This window comes from Protopterus annectens, chromosome 8.part1 (genome assembly GCF_019279795.1).
Source record: "Protopterus annectens isolate FY-2018-M chromosome 8.part1, PAN1.0, whole genome shotgun sequence".
NCBI lineage: Eukaryota > Metazoa > Chordata > Ceratodontiformes > Protopteridae > Protopterus > Protopterus annectens.
Window position 1 is genome coordinate 313,500,759 of NC_056742.1, and position 25,101 is coordinate 313,525,859.

Genomic DNA, 25,101 nt, shown 5'->3' on the forward strand with positions numbered 1-25,101 from the left:
GCCAAGCTGCTAGATGGAGTGATTCGAGAGAGGGTGAGGAACTCCTGGCGAGTGAGTCAGTAGATCTGGCTCTGGGTCCAGAATCCAAGGTCCCGAATGCGGTGTGGCAAAAGAAAGGGAACCAAATTTGACGAGGCCAGAATGGGGCAATGAGGATTATCGTCCTTTGAAGGTTGTTGGCTTTCTGCAGAAACTTTACAATCAGGGAAAGGGAGGAAAAGCGTGCAGGAGACCAGGGGCCAATCGTGCACCAGCACGTCCCTGGGGACTTCCCTGGAGGGGTAATAGGGCAAAGTAGCTCCTGCATTTGGCGTTCACTGGAGGCAAAAGATCGCAGGAAGGCTGGCCCCACTTGCGAAAAATCGTCTCGCAACTGACTGTTTGAGGGACCACTCGTGAGGCAACAGGATTGCTCTGCTCAGCCTGTCGGCTATGGCGTTGGATGACCCGGGATGTGCGTTGCGATCAGAAAGCGACCCGTGGACTCCGCCCATTGCCAAATTCTCATGGCCTCTCTGCATAGCTGATAAGACCTGGTTCCCCCTTGCTTGTTTATGTACCAGACTACAGACATGTTGTCTGTCTGAACTGCAATAGTCCCTAGAGGAAGAAGGGGAGCAAAGTGTTGCAACGCTAGAAACACTGCCCTCAACTCTAGAACATTGTTGTGCAGATTGTACTCCAAATTGGTCCATTCGCCTTGGACTGTCTGTCCCTGAAAGATGCCCCCCCCACCCTATCAGGGAAGCGTCTGTGGTTACCGTAGCTGTCGGCGTGGGTAGCACAAATGGTCTTCCGCTGGAAAGGTTGCAAGTCTGAAGCCACCAGGTCAGAAGTGATTTGCATGTGTTTGTAATCAGAATTTCGTGTGTCAGAGGTAGCTGTTGGAACGACCATTGTGCAAACAGTAGCCATTGTAGAACTCTCATGTGCAGTCTTCCCAATTGTATCGCAATGAGAGAAGCTGCCATGAGACCCAAGACCTTCAGAACCAGTTTTGCTGGGGATTTTCTGGATGACAGAAGGAGAGAAATGTGGCTTTGTAGTGAGGCTATCCTTTCTGGAGGGAGCCTTAGAATTAAATGATGCGTATCTAATTCCGCTCCTATGAATAAGATATGCTGTGATGGCTGTAGTAAAGATTTTTCGAAATTTACGGAAATTCCGAGGTGAACACAAAGTTGTAGAGTGTAATACCTGGCCTGTATCAGTTGACGCCGGGTGGTGGCAGAAAGGAGCCAGTCGTCCAGATACGGAAACACCTGGAATCCTAGGAGTCTCAGATGAGACGCTACCACTGCCATGCATTTGGTGAAAACCCTGGGGGCTGAGGTCAGACCAAAGGGCAGGGCTCGAAACTGATAGTGACTGGCTCCCAGCCGGAAGCGCAAATGATCTCTGGACACCCTGGCCATTTTGATGTGGTAGTATGCGTCCTTCAGATCTATTGAGCACATCCAGTCGTCCTTCTGTAAGAATGGAAGGATCGATTGAAGCGTGACCATTCGGAACTTTTCTTTCTTGACGAAGGTGTTGAGGTTGCTTAGGTCCAGAATTGGCCTCCAGTCCCCTGTCTTCTTTGGAACTAAAAAGAACCTTGAGTATGTTCCGAATCCTATTTGGTCCGCTGGGACTGGTTGGATGACTTTTCTAGCAGCTTTGAAATTTCTATAGCTGCTGGGTCTGCAGATGGGGGCACATCTGGGAGTCTTCTCTTTGGAATGGGAGTGGATAGAAAGGGTATTCTGTAACCTCTGGTAACCACGCTTTTTACCCAGTTGTCTGTAGTAAGATTCTGCCAGGCCTGAGGGTATAAAGCTAGCGACCCCGACTGCCTCCAGAGCAGGACAGTCGGGCCTCCTCTCAGGAGTGCTGGAAAGGTTTTCCAGGGGTGTATCCCTGTCACCTTGGTTTTGGACCCCTCTGCCGCCAGGGCGGCGCCTTCCACCTCTGCCCCCTCCTCTGCCTCTAGAGGGGGCATCACCCTGCGTGCCTGGGAAAGATCCTTGGGGTTTTCGAAACCACATTTTTCCACCTCGTTGCCCTTTGGGGTACGGTCTGGATGGGGTGGAAAAACGGACTCCGACAGCAGACAGAGTCTTTCCCTCCTGTTCACACCAGGTAAGGGTCTCCTTTACTTTGGGGCCAAAGAGAGTGGCACCACCAAATGGGGCGTTAGTAAAGGAAGACTTGAAGGCTTCCGCAAATGAACATAAGCGCATCCAGGATTGCCTACGAAGAGGAATCGCTGAAGCTGCTGCCCTACTCGATCCTTCGGCTGCGTATGAGATGAGCCTCATGGATGAGTTAACAATGGATGTAAGGGTATTGAGATGTGCTGTAACTTTCTCTGAAACAGCAGCATCTGTAGTACCCTGGAGGGTATCTCCCAACTCTGATTAGATCCCTCTGTAGACGTGTAAAGTGGGTCAAATTGTTCAGGGATCGCATAGAAAAAGCCGCTGAACTAAAAATGCGCTTCCCGTACCTGTCCATATTCCTAGAATCTTTGTTAGGCGGATGGACAGATGAGGAAGATTCCGACATCTCCTTTTTCGTGGCCGCTGCCACCACCATAGCGTCCACTGGAACTCCCTTTGTGAGGTAAGCCTTGTTTTGGGGTGCAGTAATGTACTTATTAGGCTTTCTAGGGACTGGTTCCACCGTGTCAGGTGTCTCCCACGCCCTTCGAGCAATCAGCTCCATTAACTCATCGAAGGGCGGAGTGACCCAGGAGGAGGAAGGGCGAGCACCGAATGCCTTCAGCAAGACTGACATCCTCAGAAGGGGGAAGGGACTGCCAATAACCTCTCTGTTTTAGGATCTCCAAGATGTCAGCAATCACCTCTCTGTTTTAGGATCTCCAAGATGTCAGCAAAAGAGACATCCTCTGAAGGTGACACTTTGGGGACCCTTCTGACTCATCCAAGTCAGTGTCCGATGTCAATGATTCTTGTGGAGAATCTAAGTGTCTCCTCTTACACAATCTTTTCCCTAGGGACTTCTTCGGGGGGAGCATCCGAAGAAGCCTCCGAGGAAGAGGGGGCACCCTCCAGGGGTGGCTGAGACACCGGTGCTCGACGCTTGGATGTGCCTGTTGGTGCAGAGGAGGATAACGGTCCTTTATGGGGAAGAGAGGCTGCTTCTACTGATGTGGTTGTCTGGGTAGACAACACCTTCCTCATGAGATCGAAGGCCCCCGGGTCCCGAGTCGCGGTATCTCCCGGTTCCGAAGAAATGGGAAGAATCCCCGAAACAGGCACCGAAGGCATCGACCCCGAGGACGGAGCAGAGTCTATCTGAGCCGAGGCCCCGAGAGGGAGAGTCGGAACCGAAACATCGGTTCGACTCTCGGTCCCGGAACCAAGGATGGATCTTCGGCTCAGAGACTCGGTGCGGATCCGGCCAGTCGAGGTGAACGGAGCCGACCGAGAAAAGGATGGTTCTGGCACCGAGGGCTCCACAATCAGTAGATCAGCCTCTTCCGGCTCCAAAGACTGGACAGGTCTCGGAGGAGGAACAGATGGAGATAATGGAAGGCCTTCAAGTCTCGACACCAATTGGGTGGAAACAGAGAAGTTTGGATAAGGCCGTATTCTCCAGTAATTTCTGCACCACGCGGTCAACATCGGTGTTGGAGAGGGGCCTGGAAGAACGGGTCGAAGGAATCGAAGACGGAGCCGACCTCAACAGTGTCGGGGGAGGGAGTTCCGTCACCGGTTCCAAGACTCGAGGCTCGGACACTGACAACAGTTGAACACTCGGCCCCGAGGTCTGTGGAACCGGTGATCGAACCTTAACCGAAGAGCTCGGAGCCGATGACTTGGGCTCCGACGTCTTCGATTCCTTCGAGGATTTGGATGCCTGGTCTGAAGCATCCAGAGCCTCTTGAAAGGAAGGTTTCAATAAACCCCTATCCATGAGTTTCCTGCGCCTATCTGTCATGACCCTCCCACTGAAAGAATGACAAATAGAGCAGTCTTCTTGCAGATGGAGAGGGCCAAGACAGTAGACGCAGGAAGTATGATTGTCAGTAACTGACATTTTTTGCCCACATTGGCAACGCTTAAATCCAGATTTAGTCTTCTCAGACATCTTAAACCTATGTGGAAAAAAGGGTGAGAAGTCAAGTCCAGGTAATAAGTCAAATCCGGTGAAATTGTCAAATCCAGTTAAAGAAAAAAATGTCTATCCAGTTGTCAATTCAGAAAGGGGTGGTAGGCCCCGAGGGAAACTCTAATAAGTTTAAAATTAAACTTAAACGGAACCGAGAATTCCTCAACCGTACCACACACACACTTAGTCACTAAACAAAGTTTATAGAAGAAATTTAGTTGAAATAACAAGAAAAAAATCTTAATCTTAGCTTTAGTTGTTCGAGCTCGACCCAGTGATGCGAACGCTGCAGCGGCAAACTAGATCTGAGGTAAAGGCAGAGGGGGATTGTGGGTATTAGGTTGTCTCGAGCTTCTTCTCGATGCAGAGCTTGCAAGCGGCCGACACGGAGCCGAGGATTGGCTCCGAACCCATGTGTAAGAACAAACGGCGAGATTGAACACTCTCACATTAACTGTTACAATTTAATCAGGCTACTAACAAGCAGTAATAAATGCAGCAGAACAAATGCAATTAAGTACTTTTAAGAACAGGCAGCAAAATAAAGTAATAAAGTAGGAAGAAACACAAATATACCAAAAGCAGATGAATAAAGTGCATTTTTTTATAATAGAAAATGAGCAAATTGGATTTAAACAAATTACCCAATAACCAGTAAAAAAGCTCAACACTGAGCCCTGTTCCAGCAGTCTTCAGACAATTTCTAACTGCACACTCCTGCCACTAGAGTTCAAGGGAACCTTCTCCAAAAAAAGGTGGCCTGGATTAGTGCTCAAGTTATACAAACAAAGCTGGATTCAGCAGGCCTGAATATAGTCTATGCTACAGCTAAAGTACAGTTTTGTACCTACCATAAATGTAGATGTTCGAGTGCTAATACAGCTGCAGTCATAACAGATGAGTTCTCCTGCCGTCAGGCGGGTCCTCGGTTGGCCGAATTCCAAAGTCTAGGTCGGGCGTCAGTTGTTGTCGCTTTCTTTCCTGACGTCAGTGCGACAGGGGTATACAAGACACAGCCGACGCCATTTTCTTCAGTCTTTCTTGCCCCAGATGTCAGGTGCCCCCAGAAGGAAGGCAAAATATATATATATATATAAATTATATATGTAATCATGCAATGCAATATAATCAAAAATCAGTAGTTGCAAGCAAATACACCATAGAGGATAACCCAATCAGGCTGTAAGATGAGGAGTTAGCCACTAGGTCTGTACCCAGAGGGGAAGGAGGGAGGGAAACCTGGACTGCAGCTGTATTAGCACTCTAACATCTACATTTATGGTAGGTACAAAACTGTACTATGTTCATCGTGCATACAGCTGCAGTCATAACAGATGGGTAGAATCCCAAAGCTACGCACAGGGTGGTAGGCACTAGGTGGAACTGGGAGGAGCCAGAATGCCCTGCAACACAGCAGTGGCAAAGCCTGCTCTAGTTTTGGAGTATAAAGGTAGGTGGCAGTGTTTAGTGAAGGTATGCACAGAACTCCAAGTGGCTGCCTCCAAAATATCTTTGGTAGGGACTCCTCTGAGAAAGGATGCAGAGGTAGCTGTGGCCCTTGTGGAGTGGGATCTGATGCCTGTAGGTACAGATTTGCCATGAAAGGAGTAACAAAACCGTACGCAGTGGCCTATCCATTTTGAAATTGTCAGTTTGGAAATTGGCTTCCCTTGAGCTCCTACAGCATAGGACACAAAGAGTTGTTCAGATTTCCTGAAAGGCTTTGTTCTGTCCAAATAGTAACGTAGCTGTCTATGGATGTCTAAGGAATGTAGCAGCCTTTCCCCTTTGTTTTGAGGATTGGGGTAAAAGGTAGTTAAGTGTATGGCCTGATTTAAAGCTACCCTGGATACTACCTTAGGCATAAATGACGGGTTGGTTCGTAGGGAAACCCTGTCCTGATGGAAGATGAGAAAGGGCTGCACAGCCATGAGGGCTTGTAGTTCCGAGACCCTACGAGCTGAGGTAATAGCCAGAAGGAAAGCTGTTTTCCATGACAAATATTGCAAATCTGTTGAGGCAGCAGGTTCAAAGGGAGGCAATGTTAATTTTTCTAGAATGTAATTAAGATCCCAGGCTGGTATTGGTTGTTTCCTTGGGGGTCTTATATTCTTAGCCCCTCTGAGGAACTGCCTTAAGAGTGGGTGAGAGAATAAGGGTGGATCAGTGTTGTATTCTACAGAAATGGCTGAGGCATGGATTTTGATGGAGGAAAATGAAAGTCCACTGTTCAACAGCTCAGCTAGATACTGTAATATCTGAGGCAAATTCAGTTTTCTAGGATCCTGGCCCTTTTACTCATTCCAAGCGCAAAACCGCTTCCATTTTGCAGAGTAAGCTTTTCTAGTAGATGGCCTTCTGGCCTCCAAAATAACATCCTGCACCTGCTTGGAGAGTAGGGTCTGTTGTGGTGTTAAGGAATTTTCCATGCAGCCAGATTGAGTGTTTTCAGCTGACTGTGAAGAGTTTTGTAGCTGTGCTGAGTCAGGAGAAGAGGCATTAGAGGTAGGGTCCAGGGAGGAGAATGTGTTAGACTCCTCAGGAGTGGGTACCAGTGTTGTCTTGGCCAGTCTGGAGCAATCAGTATCATCTTTGGTCTGTCTGCTCTTGCTTTCAAGAGCACCTTGGGCAGTAGAGGCAAAGGTGGGAAGGTGTAAACTGTCTTTGCTGCCCAACTGAAGGAGAGGGCGTCCACTCTCCAGGCCTTTGGGTGAAATGTCCTTGAGCAGAATTTTGCCAATTGATTCTTGTGGGAGGCAAAGAGATCTAGGTCTGGCCTTCCCCACGCTTGGATTATCTTTGTAAACACTTGAGGATGCAACTTCCATTCGTGCGGGTCTGTCATATTTCTGCTTAGATTGTCTGCCAGCGTGTTTTCCAAACCTGGCAGGTATCGTGCTTGGAGCTCGATTTGCCATTCCAGAGCCATGCTCCAAAGTGACATGGCCAGCCTACAGAGGGGGTATGAATGTGTTCCTCCTTGTTTGTTTATGTACCACATTACTATGGTGTTGTCTGCTCTTATCAATAATTGCCCTGGATGCAGGAGGTCCTTGAAAGCTGTAATTGCATTTATCACTGCTAGCATTTCCTTTTGATTGATGTGAAGGTGCTTTTCCTTTTGGGACCATTTGCCCTGAATGCACCTGTCATGTGTGCCCCCCAGGCGTAGTCTGAGGCGTCTGTTGTGATGACTTGATTTGCTTGAAGCTTGCAGAATGGAAGACCTGTGTTTGTTTGGCATGCTTGGGCCCACCATAGAAATTCCTTTTGCAAGCATGGAATTAGTGGTAATATTGTTTCCAAACTGTGGCTGTGTTGAGACCATAGGTTTTTTAGGTACCATTGAAGTTTCCTCATATGCAACTTTGCACATGGGATTAGAAGAATGCAAGATGCCATGAAGCCCAGAGCCTGCAGGATTTTCCTTGCAGTTAGCCTGGTACAAATTGCTAGCATCTTGAAGTACTGAGTTAGTTGCCCTGTTTTCTGGCGTAAGATAAGCCATCTGGGTGTTTGTGTCCAGGTTGGCACCCAGGAAAATTATTTTCTGAGATGGTGTTAGCCTGGATTTCTCTTTGTTGACTGTGTATCCCAGAGAATGCAATAACAGTGTTACATAAGCCAGATGTTCCAGAAGTATGTGTTTGCTGTCCGCTTAGATAAGGCAATCGTCCAAATAAGGGTAAATTTGTATCCCTTGAAGTCTGCAGTAGGCAATTACTGATGCCAGGCATTTCGTGAATACTCTGGGCGCAGTAGATAAGCCAAAGGGCAATGCAGAGAATTGATAGTGGATTGAACCTGCAAGAAATCTGAGGTATCTTCTGCAGCTTTGTCTGATTGGGACATGCAGGTATGCCTCCTTGAGGTCCAATGTTACCAGCCAAGACTCCTTGCCCAGTATGGGAAGAAGCTGCTGTAAGGTGAGCATCTTGAACTTTGGTACGAGTAGGAATGTGTTTAGGATGGATAAGTCCAAAATGGGTCTCCAGTCGGTTCCCTTCCTTGGTACCAGGAATAGTCTGGAATAAAAACCTTGACCTTGTTCGTGAGTAGGTACCTCTTGAATAGCTTTCATGTCCATGAGTTTTGAAATTTGTATTTGAGCCTCTGCCCTTTGATTGTGTGGCAGGTTCGGCATGCCTCTCATTTTTGGAAGAGCGTGAAAATGAAATCTGTAGCCTCTGTTTATAATGTCCAGGATCCATTTGTCTTTTGTGACAATATGCCAATTTTTTGAAAATAATGCCAGCTTTCCTCCCAAGGGTGCTGCTACCTGAGCCTTGCTTGGCATGCAAAGGGGAAAGTCATTGGGTTTGTTTCCTGTATTGTTGTGCACTGTCTTCGCCACCTCTTGGTGCTGGAGATTGCCACTGTCTGCCTCTATATGATCCTTGAGATTGTCCTCTGCCCCTTGTGTGCCTGTATCTACCTCTTTGGGGCTTGTCCGTGGCTGGAAAGGACCAGTTTTTTGAAGGCCAATTTCTGCTAAAACGTGGTGGTTGTACCTGTAGAAAAGCTTTGACAGTTTGCATAGACTTAGCTTTTTCGTCCATTTTCCGTAGTATCTCCTCAGCATTAGTACCAAATAATACATCCTTTTGTAAAGGAGCATCTAGTAGTTTAGCCTTAACATGATCAGGCAAGGTTTGTTCCCTAAGCCAGGCATGTCTACGAATGACTGATCCTGTAACAGCAGCTCTACTTGAGGCCTCTAGAGCATCATAGCCACATTGTAAGGTGTGTTTACCCACTTGTTCTGCACTATGAATCATATCCTGCAACTCCTTCAAATCTGGTTGTTCAGGTTGTGACATTTTATTCTTTAATTGTGATAACAGAAACTGCTGATATTTAAGCATATGGAACTGACAATTTAAGGCCCTCATGGCTAGGGTGGCCGAGGTATATACCTTTTTCCCCACCTTTCTAAGGATCTAGACTCTCTCTCGGAAGGTAATGGATTCTTAGCAGTAGAGGCCTTCATTCCCTTGGGGCCTTGAGAAATGGTTTCTGGGTCAGCATTATGGCTTTTGTAAAGAAACTGGTGTGAGTTAGGAACTCTGTAGTACCTATCCGGCTTGACTGGGGCAGGAGGCAGGGAATCCGGGTTAAGGCAAGCCTCCGAGTAAACATCATCAAGAATGTCCAAGACAGGAGGTATCGCCAGAGGTCTGTGCTGAGGTAGCAAAAGAAATTCCCTAAGCCTTTTCTTGGAATCTGAAAAATCTTGGCCTTCCCAATGGAAGTGTTCCCTCAAGGTATGCAAGGTTTCCCCGAAAGAAAAGTCCTCTGGGAGGGATACAGAAGGGATGGACTGCTCTGCATCAGAATCTTCAAAAGGGGTGTACGAATGTTCCTCTTCATCAGAATGTTCTGAAATAATGGAGCCCTGGTCAGAAGAGGGAGAATCTTCCTCCACTCTGGGTCCCTTGTCTGGCGGGGGTTGGGAACCCCTGATAAGAGTAATTAAATCCTCAGCCATTTTGAGCATCTGCTTTTTAGGCATGGGGCCTGGAGATGGGCCCTGTGCAACAGGCCTCTTGGAATGCATGGCTGATTTAGACTTAGTAAAGGCCTTTATGGAAAAGGAAGGTCTGAATACACCATGGGTGGAAGTGGACCTGTCCACATTAAGAGGCTCAACACTTACAGTGGCTTTGGTAGCAGTAGTCAGGGTATGGGCCGAGGGACCTGCAGTCTCGGTTACAGAAGACACCGCCAGAGAAGTGCCGTCGGTAGTCAGGGGCTGCGTAGGCGCCTCGCTGAAAACCGGAGCACGTGTAGCCGGTTTTGGCGTGGTGTCTGTCTTTGTCCTTGCGTTTTTTGGACAAAACGGTAGTCGGAGTCTCAGACGACATTTTATAATTAAAAGTTTTACCAAAAAAGTGCTGGGCGAACTCCGCCCGACGCTTAATAGTGCGTTTATTGAAAGTAGCACAAAAGCGACAGCCCGAGACGTCATGGTCTGGGCCTAAACAAGGTATACAGAGGGAATGGAAATCCTTATGCGGTATTTGCTTCCCACAAGAAATACAATTGTTAACTTTGTCTGACATCGGTCTGAGGCAAGAAAAGTTTCCCCAACGGGGTACTTCGCTTTAAAGAAGACTTCGGTTTCCAAATTTTCGTAATTTCAGGAGCTGGCCGACCGGCACTTGCGAACTGCTTCTGCTTCGGGCACCGCACGGCAAAAAAGACTGAAGAAAATGGCGTCGGCTGTGTCATATACCCCTGTCGCACTGACGTCAGGAAAGAAAGCGACAACAACCGATGCCGGATCTAGACTTTGGAATTCGGCCGACCGAGGACCCGCCTGACGGCAGGAGAACCCATCTGTTATGACTGCAGCTGTATGCACGATGAACATCAAGGCACACCAATTTCAGAAAGAAACCGTTCAAATAAACAGGCACAATAAGCCTTTAACCAGAAATTCCCAGCTCAGAAGGGCAGAATCTAACCGCTCCTACCACAAGAGTGCAGACCACAAATCTTCTTAATGTAAAATAACTGGCCTGAAGCCCAAGTGCTTAAACAAATAGGCTTAGAATAACAGTTACAATTTAATCAGGCTACTACCAAGTAGTAATAAATGCAGCAGAATAAATACAATTGAGTACTTTTAAGAAGAGGCAAAAGCAAAATAAGGTAATAAAGTAGGAAGACACACAAATTCAGTAAAAGCAGATGAATAAAAATGCAAACCTTTTTTTAAGTAAAGTGCAAGGAGAGAGGGAGTGGGTTGGCCTTCTCAGATGTTTTCTCTGTATTAAATAGAGTGAACACTAGACTGGGAGGGGTATCCCAATTCAAAGTTACAGTAGGGGCGGGCAACTGCAAAGCCACCAACTATACCACCACCACAAGAATAGGGTGGGAGGGGAAAAAGTTTCAAAACAGATAAGAACAGAAAGCAATGCCAGAAAATATATAACATAATTCAGTCAGGCAAAAAAATATTTCAGTCAGACAAAATTAAGTTAAACAATTAGACAGAAAAAGAAAATACAGTACAATCTTTAAAACTGCAAGTTTGTACTTAACTTCACCTTCTAATACAGTTGACTGCAGCCATCCAAACCACTCAGATATTAAAGCACACATTTGTAGGCAATGTTTCACCATTATGACTTACTGTAATCTTACTCCAGCTAAGGGAATTAAATGAGTCATACTCACATGATTGCAGTCAGAAGAGATCTCATTGTCAGCCTGTAAAAAAGAAAAACTCGATAAAAAATCTAATTTGGAAGTAAACCATTTTCAAGTTCATTTTTTCAGCTTTGATGTTAAAATGGTACTCTACAACTTGCATTTTCCCATTAATTTTAAGCGAAAAGCCTTGTTAATGCATTTATCTTCATTAAGTTCATAGATGAAAGATAAGTTAATGTGACTGTACCCACCACAAACTAAGCTTATGCGTACCTACCATACCTTTAAGGGAATGTCCAGCCTCTGTACCAGAAGAAGCAAGGACTGCAAGAGTTACGACTGCTCTGCAAATAAAATTTTCACAGGCTGCTAACAACCCTCACCTTACCTCAAAAACAGAACAATGTGCATGCGTCTCCAGATCTTCTGATAACTTAGGAGGGAGAAAAACTTGAAACAGGCCAAACCAAGTGGAAGAGAAAAATGTGGGCAGAGAGAGGAAGGACATGCTCTTACCCAATATCACAAGGAAACGTTTCATATCTAATAAAAGGAAGCCCATTCTCCAGAACAGCAGAAAAGGAAAAAAAATCCTCCTGGATCACTTCTGAGGGTAGTTAAACACACTTGTGCAAGTAAACTTAGCATAACAGTACATGTTCAAATAAATATCTACATAGAACATATCCTGCTAAGGATTTAACAGCTGGCCAGCTTCCAAAGTTTAATGACAGCTTCCATATACCCAAACTATTAACCAGCTTGAGCAATGCTGAAGAGCTGTTTAGGGGCCAAGCCATTCAGTTTTTCTGCAACCGAGAGGGGGAGGCTATAAAGTACAGTTGTGTATACTTACCATAAATGTAGATGTCAGAGAGTATTCACTGTTGCTATCATTAACATTTGGGTAATCTGCTTGCAGGTTGCCCTCATTCGGCCTGATTAACAGAGCCTTTGATCCTGCGTTGGTTGCTGTCCCTTCTTCCATGACGTCAGGTCGTCAGGGGTATAAAACATGCAGCTGACGCCACTACATCAGTTTTTCTTGCCCCGGATGTCAGGTGCCTCCCTAATGGGGAACAATTAAACATAAAACCACAGGCTTTTAAAGCATAGTAAAGGAAAGTAGAGGTATAGCCAAAAGATGTTAGGGGGAAGGAGGGAGGGTGACCAGGACTGTAACAGTGACTACACTCGAACATCTAAATTTATGGTAAGTGTACACAACTGTACTATGTTCTTCGTGTTTCACTATTGCAGTCAGTACATTTGGGTAGATTCCCAAAGCTATGGGTGGGAGGAGGAGTTTAGATAGCATTAGGAGCAGCTATAAGGCCCTGCAAGACTGCAGTGGCAAAGTTAGCTCTAGATTTAGAGAAAATTAGCAAATGGTAATGCTTGTTGCAAGTATGTACAGAACTCCAGGTAGCGGCTTCTAGGATGTCCCTGGTAGGAACACCTCTGAGAAAGGCTGTAGAAGTAGATGCAGCCCTGGTGGAGTGAGGTCTGATTCCCCTGGGGGATAGGTTTTCCATGGTGCTTATAGCAGAAATGAACACAATGGCTTATCCATTTAGAAATGATTTGTTTTGAAATACCCTTCCCATCTGTCCCTGCAGCAAATGCTACCAGCAGTTCAGATTTTCTTTGAGGTTTAGTCCTGTCCACATAGAATCTAAGTTGTCTGTGCACATCCAAGGAATGCAGAATCTGTTCCCCTTTGTTCTGTGGATTGGGAAAGAAAGTTGGCAAATAAATGGACTGATTTAGAGCCACATTGGATACCACCATGGGCTGGAAGGTTGGACTGGTCCTGTGTGATACCCTGTTCGCATGAAAGGCTCCACTACCATAAGGGCCTGTAATTCAGATACTCTTCAAGCTGAAGTGATTGCTAAAAGGAAAGCTGTCTTCCAAGAAATACATTTCAAGTCTGCAGTAGCAGCTGGCTCGAAAGGGAGAGTGAGATTGAGTTTCTCCAATACAAAAGTTAAGGTCCCAGGCTGGGGTTGGCGCTCTCCTGGGTGGTCTTAAATTTTTGGCCCCTCTGAGGTACTGCTTGAGCAGTAGATGAGAAAAGAGGGGAGGGTTCTGTGTTACAATGAGCTGAAATGGCTGAGGCGTGGATTTTAATGGAGGGAAAAAACAGGCCCTTGTGAAGCATCTCAGTTAAGTATTGTAAAATCTGAGGTAAATTGGGCGCTGCTGTGCTCATCCCTTGAGAACGGTTCCAGGCACAGAAAATTTTCCATTATTCAACATAAGATTTTCTAGTACGAGGCCTGCTTGCCTCTAAGATGACATCCATTACAGGTTTGCTGAGGGATGGTAAGGGAGAGATTAAGTAATTAGCCAGGCTGCAAGGTTCACTGTTAGAAGCTGAGGGTGCAGAATCTGGTTCTCCTGCTGAGACAGCAAGGAAGGAGTCTGAGGCAGGTGCCATGGAGATAACAGTGACTGCACAGGAGGGGGTACCAATGTTGGCGCGGCCAGTCTGGAGCAATCACAATCATCCTTGGTTTGTCCCGTTTGACTTTTAGTAGTACTTTGGAGAGCAGAGGCAGAGGGGGGAAGGCATAGACTGATAGGTTTTTCCAGCTGAAGGACAGAGCATCCACTTTCCAGGCTTGTTTGTGGGGAGTCCTTGTGCAAAATTTGTCCAATTGGTAGTTCTGGGGTGAGGCAAACAGGTCTATAACCGGGCTCCCCCATTCGCTTGTCAACATGTTTAAAATCCTTGGTTCCAGTTTCCACTCGTGTGGGTCCATAAGGTTTCTGCTTAGTCCGTCTGCCAGTGTATTTAACTTTCCTGGCAGGAATTGAGCTTGTAGGTGCACTTGGTAGCTCAAGGCCGTGTTCCACAATGCCATGGCTAGTCTGCAGAGGGGGTAAGAATGTGTACCCTCCTGCTTGTTAATGTACCACATAACCGTGGTGTTGTCCGCCTTTACCATTAGTTGTCCTGGAAGAATGCAGCCTTTGAAGGCTGTCAGAGCATTCTGTACAGCTAACATTTCATTTTGATTGATATGCATGTGTATTTGACTTGGGTTCCATTTGCCCTGAATGCACTTCCCTGCTAGGTGAGCCCCCCCCCCCATGCATAGTCTGATGCACCTGTTAAGGTTTGGGCGGCAGGGGGTGGTGTGAAAGGTAGTCCCTTGTTTTGGGGGCAAGCCTCTGCCCACTAAAGGAACTCTAGGCGTATGCAAGGTATGATATGAAACATTGTTTCTAGGCTGTGAGAATGTTGACTCCATAGGCTTTTCAGATACCACTGTAGTTTCCTCATATACAGTCTTGCATATGGAATTAGAAGAATGCAGGAGGCCATGAACCCCAAGGCTTGCAGTATTTGTCTTGCAGATATAGCAGGGTTTTTGTGGCCACTTGTTTGAAGTAGGTTGTCAAATGAGTTTGCTTTTCGGGCATGAGGTAAGCCATCTAGGAAGTTGTATTCAAGCTTGCTCCCAGGAATGTAATTTGACATGGTACCAGTTGTGAATTTTTTTGGTTTAGGGTGTACCCCAGACAAGTTGGAACCCTTTTTACAAACTCCAGATGATTCAAAAGTATGTTCTGGCTTTCTGCCTGAATTAGACAATCGTCCAGATATGGGTATATTTGAATACTTCTTTGCCTGCAAAATGCAATCACTGGAGCTAGGCACTTTGGCTTATCTACTGCGCCCAGGGTATTCACAAAGGCAGTGCAGAGAACTGATAGTGCGTGCAGCCTGCTTTGAAGCATAGGTATTTTCTGCAAGATTTCCTAATTGGGATCTGCAGGTATGCTTCTTTTAGATCTAGTGTCGCCAACCAGGCATCTTTGCCTAGCATAGGAAGTAATGAGAAGTTATGTACCTACCATAACTTTCCATGTTAGTTGTCTTCATTCGCCTTCTTTCTTGCTGGATGGGTTCGGAACAAATCCTCGGCTCCGACTCTGCCACTTACTAAAGCTCGAGAGCTTATTTTACCGGCTCGAGGCAACCCTATATCCCATGATGCTATGCGATAACTCCCCAGATCTCGTTTGGAAGCTGAAAAACCTAGCATAGGCCAATAAAACAAAATCCTCCAACTGGAAGGAGGAGGAAGAGGGATAAAACCCCCCAAAGATAATTATCTACACTATATATATCCTAGGACACCTACATGGTGAACAAAGGAATAAAAGGACCCTTCAAGGAAGGGAAGATCTTCTCAGTCTGTCCAGGCTAGGGGGATGGTGGGTGGGATGCAAGAAAGAAGGCGAGAGAAAACAACTAACAAGGAACGTTATGGTAGGTACATAACTTCTCAATGTTAAGTTGTCAATCTCGCCTTCATTCTTGCTGGATGGGACTGCGTCCCTAACACCTTCATCCTGGGTGGCTCATTGGAACAGACTCTTAAGAATGGTGGAACCAAATGTTGCTCTGTCCCTGGAGGCCATGTCCAATTTGTAATGCGAAACAAAGGTATGAGGAGAGGCCCATGTGGCTGCCGCACAGGTAGTGTCTATTGGTAGTCTAGCTTGAAAAGCTGTAGATGTAGCTAGTGCTCTAGCTAAATGAGCTTTTGGTTTAGAAGTTAATTCCCTGCCTCTGAGTTGATAAATAAGACAGCCACCTAGATAGGGTTACCTTGGAAACAGGAAGGCCTTTCTTATTTTCTGCGTACGATAAAAACAAACAGTTGATCAGACTTTCTTATTTGTTTGGTTCTATCCAAATAGTATCGGAGCTGGTGGTGAACATCTAGATAATGTAGCTTTTGCTCCGCTCTTAGTATAGTTTGGGAAAAAAACTGGGAGATCAATTGATTGATTTAAATTTGTCTGCGAAGCCACCTTGGGTAAGAAGGGTGGATTAGTCCTTAGGGAAACTCTGTCTTTATGGAAGATTAAGTAGGGAGGACGAATGCAGAGGGCGTGAAGCTCTGATACTCTCCTAGCAGAAGTAATGGCGACTAGGAAAAGTGTCTTCCAGGAAAGAAATTGCAATGAACAGGGGACCGCATGTTCAAAAAGGGGGGAGAATCAAGAATGTTAAGACTAAATTAAGATCCCACTGAGGTGGAGGGTCTTTGATCGGAGGCTTAAGTAAATATACACCTTTAAGGAAGGCTTTGCAATCGGAGGCTTAAGTAAATATACACCTTTAAGGAAGGCTTTGCAAAGCTTATTGGACATGATGTTGTGGTCCGATAAGCCTGTATGAAAATTCGATATGGCTGCCAACTGAACATTTACTGTAGAGGCAGAAGACCCCGAATGAAAAATTTCGGCTAAGAAGTGTAAGACCGAATGAATTGGGGCAGTAAAGGGATCTATATTCCTTGCCTTTGCCCAGAAGGAGAAACGTTTCCATTTACTAGTGTAAATCCTTCTGGTGGAAGATTTAAGGGAAGCTACTATGATATCCCGGACGGGATTAGAAATCATAGGAAGCCTGGCTAAGGACGGAAGTGGAGCAACCAAGCAGTGAGGTTGAGAGAATGTAGGGATTGGTGCAGCTGCCCCGACTGATGGGTCAACAGATCTGGAGCTGGGTCCAGATGCCAAGGCTGTACCAAAAGATAATGATGTAGGAACAGAAACCATATCTGTCGAGGCCAATAAGGGGCAATGAGAATCAACTTGGCTCTCAAGGCGGTTGCTTTCTGAATTATTTGTGGAATTAGAGGAAAGGGTGGAAAGGTATAGAGAAGTCCCCGAGGCCAATCTTGGACTAGAGCGTCTCTGAGGGGATGGCCTGGAAGGGGAAAGAGGGTGAAGAAGTCGGGGCATTTGCTGTTTTGGGATGTAGCAAAAAGATCGCAGCAAGGAAGGCCCCACTTCTAAAAAATCTCTTCCGCTACCGATTGTTTGAGAGACCAATCGTGTGGCATGAGTATAGCTCTGCTCAACCTGTCCGCTATGATGTTGGACTTCCCGGGGATATGAGTTGCTATCAGAAACCGCTGAGAGGAGATCGCCCATTGCCAAAGTCTGAGTGCCTCTCGACACAGGGGATAGGAATTGGTTCCGCCTTGCTTGTTGATATACCACACTACGGACATATTGTCCGCTTGGATTGCAATAGTTCCTAGGGGAAGAGTCGTGGAGGGCTTGCAACGTTAAAAGCACTGCTCTCATCTCTAGGACATTTATGTGCAGGAGGCGCTCGAAAGGTTGCCAAGTGCCATGGACCATCCTGCCCTGAAAATGCCCCCCCCCCCCGATCAGGGAGGCGTCCGATGTCACCGTGGCGACCGGGGGGGGAGGAGGAACAAAGGGTCTGCCCTGATGGACTTGAGGGGACAATATCCACCAGGACAGATTTTTGCAAGTTTGAGTTATGATCTTGTGGTGCATGGGGAGTTGCTGAAAAGACCATTGGGCGAAAAGCATCCACTGTAGAAGACGCATGTAAAAATGTGCAAGGGGAAGAAGTGTTATGGCGGCCGCCATATGACCAAATACTTTCAGGACATACCTGGCCTGAATTTTGTCGCTCTGAAGAAGAACATGGACATGGTTTTGAATATCTAAGACTCTTTGATCTGTTAACTTTGCTGAAAGTTGTACGGTGTTCAAGTTGGCGCCTATAAAGGTAATAGACTGACAAGGCGACAAGGCAGACGTTTCGAAATTTATAGAGATTCCTAGCCCTCTGCAAATGTGAATGGTGTAAGCTCTGGCTTGGAGAAGTTGATGCCTGGTGGTGGCAGTGAGGAGCCAGCAGTCTAGATATGGAAACACCTGGAATCCTTGCAGTCTCAGGTGAGCTGTAATCGCTGCCATACATTTGATGAACACTCTGGGGGCTGTAGTGAGACCAAAGGGCAGGGCTCTGAATTGGTAGTGACTGGCCCCCAGCCGAAGACGGAGAAACCTCCTGGAGCGCCTGTGAATTTTGATGTGATAGTACGCATCCTGAAGGTCCACAGAGCACATCCAATTGTCCTTGCCCAGAAAAGGCAGAATGGACTGTAGCGTGACCATCCGGAATCTTGTTCTCTTTACAAACTTGTTTAGTTTGCTGAGATCTAATATTGGTCTCCAGTCCCATGTCTTTTTCGGTACCAAAAAGAGCCTTGAGTAGATTCCGGATCCTAGTTGGTCTGCTGGGACTGGCTGGATGGCTCTTTTTGCTAGCAGTTTTGATATTTCTGATACTGCTAGTTCCCTTAGACTGGGTGGAACGTCTGGAAGGGTTCCCTTTTGCTGAATTGGGGTTTGGATAAAGGGAATTTTGTAACCCTCGGATATGATCGACTGTACCCATTTGTCTTGAGTAAGGGAAAGCCAGGTTATTGGGTACAGCGACAATCTTCCCCCGACTGCCTCCGAAGGTGGACAATCGAGCAACATCTCAGGGATGCTGGAAGGGTTTGTCAGAGAGGCTCCCTGCTACCCTGGTTCTGCGGACCCCCTCCGCCCCTAGGGCAGCGTCTGTTGTTGTTACCCCCTCTGCCTCTGGGGATAAACTGTCCTCTTGCATCAGGCGTGACTCCTTGAGATTTGCGGAACCATATTTTCCCACCCTTCTGACCCTTAGGGTATGGTCTTGAAGGGGTGGAGAAACTGACTCCTACGGCAGAAAGAGTCTTGCCATCTTGTTCGCATCTGGTCAAGGTGTTTTTCACTTGAGGTCCGAACAAAGCCGAACCATCAAAAGGGGAATTTGTGAAGGACGCCTTGAAAGGGTCCGCGAAATTACACAGCCGCATCCAGGCATGACGCCTTAAGGCCACTCCTGTGCCTGCGGCCCTACTCGCTCCATTGGCTGCATATGAAATCAGACGCATGGGGGAGTTAACAATCGAGTTCAGGGTTCCAAGCTGTGAGTTTATTTTATCCTGGGACCCAGCAGCTGATGGATCCTGCAAGACTTCTCCCAACTCTTTGAGAATATCTCTCTGAAGGCAGGTGAAGTGACGCAAGTAATTCAGTGACCGCATGGCAAAGGTCGCTGAAGAAAACATCCGCTTACCGTACCTATCCATGGTCCTAGAATCCTTATTAGGAGGATGGATAGGTACTGAAGGATCAGCTAGTTCCTTCTTGGTGGCTGCAGCCACCACCATGGCATCCGCCGGTACACCTTTTGTTAGGAATTGCTTGTCAACTGGTGCTGTGATGAATTTAGATGGCCTCTGAGGGGTGGGTTCCACCGAATCCAGGGCCGACCATGCCTTCCGAGCCACTACTTCCATAAGGGGGTCGAAAGGCGGAGACACCCAGGAGGTGGAGGGTCGAGAACCAAACGCCTCCAGGTACACCGACTCGTCCTCGGAAGGATTAAGGGAAGACCAGTTCCCCCTCTGCTTCAGGATTTCTAGGATGTCTGAGAAAGAGACATCCTCAGAGAGGGACTTTGGGGATCCCTCCGACTCATCCAAGTCGGTGTCAGATGTAATGGACTCAGGGGAGTCCACATGCTTCCTCTTGCATGTCCTCTTACGCGGAGGCTCCGCTGACAGGTCAGGAGAAGCCTTGGAAAAGGAAGACATTCCCAGTGGGGAAACCTGAGGCGTTGGATCTCTGGGTCCGGGAGCAAGAGAGTGGGAAGAGACATCAGCAGGCACTGTAGTGGGAAGAGCTGATGGAGCTGACCATTGACTATGCCCTGGGGCTAGTACGCTCACTCATCACCTCGAAGGCTCCCCTATCAGAAAGGCCAGAGGGCCCCAGCTCCGAAGAGGTAGGAACCCCAGGCCGCACCGCCAGGGAAGGCTCCGAGGCCGATGTCGGGGCCAAGCTCACCAGCGCCGACGCTCCGAGAGGGAGAATGGGGTCTGACAATGGTCCGATGCCACTCGCCCCCTCGGAGCCGACGAGAGAGATCAGGCGCCCGGATTCGTCCAATGAAGGTATCAAGGAGGAGATCGGAGCGGAAGACGAAGGAGCCGAAGGGGGAGGTATCGGCTCCGAGGAGCTCCGGCTTCGAACTCTGAGGGAGAGTCGAAGGATGAAAAATAGGTGGAGTCGTAATACCTACCATCTGATGAGACGAGCTAGAGATCATCTGGGCCAATGCCTGAGACTTTAACAGCCTACTTACCACTCTCTCAAGGTCATGATCTGAAAGTCTGGACGACCGAGAAGATCGGCTCCGATGGCTCCACTCCGAGAGCAGGGGAGACCTCGGAGCCGAATGGATGGACTCCAATGAAGGGGATCTTGACCTTTTCTTAGATGGAGCCAACGTAGTCAAGGACACGTCGGCCTCAGCCGGAGCGGACAGTGAAAGCATGGGCTCAGAGGTATCGGCACAGAGTGGTGCCGAGACCGGAACCTGCGACTCAAAGGGATAGGCTCCAGCCGGAGCCGATCTAGGCACAGACAAGGAGCCAGCAGCCGAAGGCTTAGTACTTGGAGCCGACGGTTTTGCTGGTTTAGAGAGCCTCCCCGACGCAGACTTAGTCTGGGAGCCCTCGGGCTTTAACAAGCCCCTCAGTATAAGTTTGTTCCTGCGCTCCTGCAGGACTCTTGGACTGAATGCATGGCATACTGAACAAGAGTCCTGCAGGTGCAGGGGTCCCAGGCAGTAAACACAAGTGTGACCGTCTGTCAGAGACATTTTCTGACAGCACGAGTCACACTTCTTAAAGCCTGAGACCTTAGTTTCCTTTGGTTCCTTCGACATAAGTGTCGAGGGTTCACAAAGGTAACAGAAAAACACACACACAGACTCTCAAAAAACTATAAATTAATAAAAATGTTAATCGGGATACTGACACACCCAAACACTCCACAGGATCCCCAAGAAAAATTAGGAAAGGGGCAGGCTTAAGGCCTAACCTAAGAGTGGAGGGGGAGGGATATAAGGGATAAAAAGGGAAGGTATAAAACAGTAATAGAGTTAAAGGTACTTGCTAACTATTGAAAAGAAACTAGGTGAAAAATTAACTCAAAAGGGTGACTGAACACTATATATCTATATATACATACACAAGACTTACCAGGAGCCGGTAAAAAAACGCACCTCGCAAGCGAAAGCGGCAAAAGATCTGGGGAGTTATAGTCTAGCATCATGGGATATAGGGTTGCCTCGAGCCGGTAAAATAAGCTCTCAAGCTTTAGTAAGTGGCTGAGTAGGAGCAGAGGATCGGCTCCGAACCCATCCAGCAAGAATGAAGGCGAGATTGACAACTTAACATCTGGTGAAGAGTCAGCATCTTGAATTTTGGAATCTCCAGAAAGATGTTTAGAATAGACAGGTCCAGGATTGGATGCCAAGAATGGTATTTTCTGGGCACCAGGAAAAGTCTCGAGTAGAAACCTTGTCCCTTTTCCTCTTCTGGTACCAGTTGAATAGCCCTCATGCTTAAGACAGAAAGTACTTGTTTTTGGGCTCTGCCCACTAATTTGGGGGTAGCTCCGGCCACCCGCTTGGCATTGGTAACGTGTGGAAGTGAAATCTGTATCCCTGTGACACTATTTAAAACCCATTTGTCCTGGGTAATGAGTTCCCAATTCTTTGCATGAAGAGCAATCTTTCCCCCAAAAGGGGCAGTCAGTTGATAAGTGCTTGGAAATTTTTAAAAGGAAGTCAATGAGACAGTTTACCATAAGGGGGAGTCTTATTCCCAGATTTGGAAGTGGAGGCCCCCCACTGCTTAGTTCTGTGTCTCCCCTGGGACTGAAACCTGGGGTTTTTGCTGTGTCTGGGTTTGGTTTGAGAAAACCTGGAAGGGGCTGGAAAGGACCAATTCTTAGAGGGCCAGTGTCTGCTAAATCTAAGAGGCTGAACTTGTAAAAAAAATCTTTTAACAGTTTGCATAGATTTAGCTTTATCTTCCATCTTAAGAACTTCTTCAGCCTTGTTGCCAAACAGGCAGTCCTGATTTAAAGGGGCATCCAACAATTTAGCTGTAGCATGATCAGGCAAAAATTGCTCCTTAAGCCAAGCATGCCTTTTAAGCACAGACCCAGTAACAGCAGCCATGCAAGAGGCCTCTAAAGAATCAAAACCACATCGCAAAGTATGATTTTCCAACTTTTTCAGCAGAATGCATTAAATCCTGTAAGTCTTTATTTTCCACACAGTCTGGAATCATCATTTTCTGTTTAAGTAGTCCAATAACATGTTGCTAGTATTTTTACATATGAAATTGGCAGTTTAAAGCTCTAATTGCCAAGGTTGCTTAAGTATAAACCTTTTTACCCCATCTATCCAGCACCCTGGAGTCTCTATCAGAAGGGGTAGGATTTTTAGCAGTAGAAGCCTTAATGCCCTTGGGCCTCATTGAAATAAGTCTCTGGATCTGCAATAGGATTTTTGAAAAGGAACTTATGGGACTCAGGGACCCTGTAGTTTGTCAGGTTTACTGGGAGCAGGAGGCAGGGAATCAGGGGCCAAAATGGATTCCGAAAAAGCATCAACAATGTCTAGTACAGGAGGAATAGCCAAAGGCCTATGCTGAGGTAGAAGGAAATCCCTAAGCATCTTTTTTGAATCAGAAAATTCCTGGCTTTCCCAGTGAAAATGCTCCCTCAGAGTATGTAAGGCTTCCCAAAAGAAAAATCCTCAGGAGGGGAACAGAGGGAATATAAAGTCCTCTGCATCAGAATCCTCATAAGTAGGCAAGGACAAATCCAGGTCATCAGAAGAATCAGAAAAAACAGAATCCTGATCAGAAGATTCATAATCCAGCTCAGCCCTAGGCCTCTAAGGGGGGGGGGGGGGGGGGGTTGACTACCCCTGATTAGAGTTATTAGATCTTCAGCCATTTTTATCATTTTTTGTTTAGGCATAGAGGCCTGAGCATGTGGCCTGGACATCTGTTTAGACATGGACTGAGATTTAGCCCTTATTAATGAAGGAGGCGATTTAATATGCAAGTCCGTAGGCCTGAATACACCCTCAGAAGCCGGTACCTGCACAGCGGATCTGGACCCATTCAAGGTAGATACATCCATGGGTTCCCTAGATGAAGTATCTCGCGGCATACCGGACTCCGAATAGGTCTCAGTAGAGGCCTGCGAATCTGAAGTAGTGGGTATCAGGGGCTGCGAAAGCACCCCTCCAAGTACCAGCAAACTGACGACTGGCTTAGAAGCGTCATCGGCAGTTTTGGACCTCAGCAGCCTGTCAATGTCTTTATCTTTGCGTTTTTTCTGAATTTCAGTAGTCGGATGGCTACCAGATGACATTTCTGGATAGTTAAACAGAGAACCAAAACATTTAGAGGCAGAAATATACAGACGGATAGTGCGCTGATTAAATAAAGCACAAAAAACGACAAGGTATGTCGTGGTCAGGGCCTAGGCAAGGAATACCGTACAAATGAAAATCTTTATGAGGTATTTTCTTTCAACAAGTAATGCAATTATTAACTTTTACTGACATCAGGAGGGAGCAAGAAAAAGTTTCCCCAATGGAGTACTTAGCTTTTAGTTGAAGACTTTGGTTCTGAAACTCGAAAACAAAACTTTCAGGAGTCTGCCGACCGGCACTTGCGAACTGCTTCTGCTTTGGGCACCGCACAGCAAGAAAGACTGATGGCATCAGCTGCATGTTTTATACCAGACGACCTGACGTCATGGAAGAAGGGGCAGCAACAGACGCAGAGCCCATGACTTTGTTAAACAGGCCGACTTGAAGGCAACTTGCAAGCAGATTACTCAAATGTAATGACTACAACAGTGAAACACGAAGAACATCCTTGAAAAGGTCAATGCTAAAAAATAGTCCTCACACTGCAAACAAAACCACACAAAATGGGGGGGCAGGAGGGGTGGAAACTGCTACTGCAGCAGAGATCAAACATCTGTTGCATTAAATCACAAACCAGGTTGCAGCTAGAACAAATTAGCCGTTGGTTAAGTAAACAGTCAATATTCCCAGAAACAGCATCCAACGGAACTAACAGTTTAGGAAGTTACAAATCACCGTCCAATCTTTAAAAGCAAAAAATGTTTTATTCCAAAAGGTGAGCACTTTTGTGGTGAAACCACTACTTCAGACAGTAATACTACTGACATTCACACTATAGCAAATATACATAAGCAATTATGCGAATGTCAGTAGTATTATGGTCTGATGAAGTGGTGGTTTCATCACGAAAGCGTTCACCTTCTGGAATAAAAAATGTTTTGCTTTTAAAGATCAGACTGTGAAGTGTTACGTTTACTCAATTGTACTATGTTCATGACTTTATCACTGCTGCAGAAGTCTTGGCTATATAGACAAACCACTGCAGCTTAACTTCAGTGGGAGAAGGACCTAGAAACTTCCAGAGTGTGTCCTAGATTTGGAGAAGCAATCTCGATTATAATGCTTTGTAGACATGCATACAGAGGGCCAAAGTTGCAGCTACTAGATTTCCAACCCTAGCTAGAAATTCACAGAAGCTAAGGCTCTGGTAGAGTGAGCCTTGACCCTGCCAGGAATTGCCCTGTGCTATGTACAACAAAAAGTAACATGAGAGAATAATTTGAATATAGTCTACTCTGACACAGATTAGTCTTTCTTCTTGCCTTCTTCACAAGAAATGAATTGCTCAGTTCCTGAAAGTTTTAGCTCTGTCAAGATTACAATAGTGGTCTACAGACATGCAGCGTATGGAAGATCCCTCCCCCAATCATTTGTAGGTTCTGGAAGAAAGTAATGGAGAAGGATAACTTGTCTCAAAGTAAACTGGGATACCACTTCAGTCATAAAAGGATTAGTTCTTGAGGAAAATGCATCTTTGTGGAAAATGAGATAAGGCTGGCTCACCATAAGATCCTACAACTCAGTTTCTCTTCTCACAAAAGTTAAAGCAGACCAGCATATCTGTTTTCCATGTTAAGATCATCGAATCTGACTGGTAAGCTGGTTCAGATGGGGCAAGAGTTATTGTAAAGAAA

General features: G+C 46.5%; 1 protein-coding gene across 1 annotated transcript in view; it reads right to left on the reverse strand.

Moving 5' to 3' along the window:
• The window catches only part of GLG1 (golgi glycoprotein 1), a 3,171,999-nt gene that overhangs the window by 2,957,639 nt on the left and 189,259 nt on the right, over window positions 1-25,101 (reverse strand). The window contains exon 2 of the mRNA XM_044081599.1: window positions 11,302-11,334. Within this exon, the coding sequence (XP_043937534.1) occupies window positions 11,302-11,334 (33 nt within the window). The remainder of the gene's footprint in view (window positions 1-11,301; window positions 11,335-25,101) is intronic.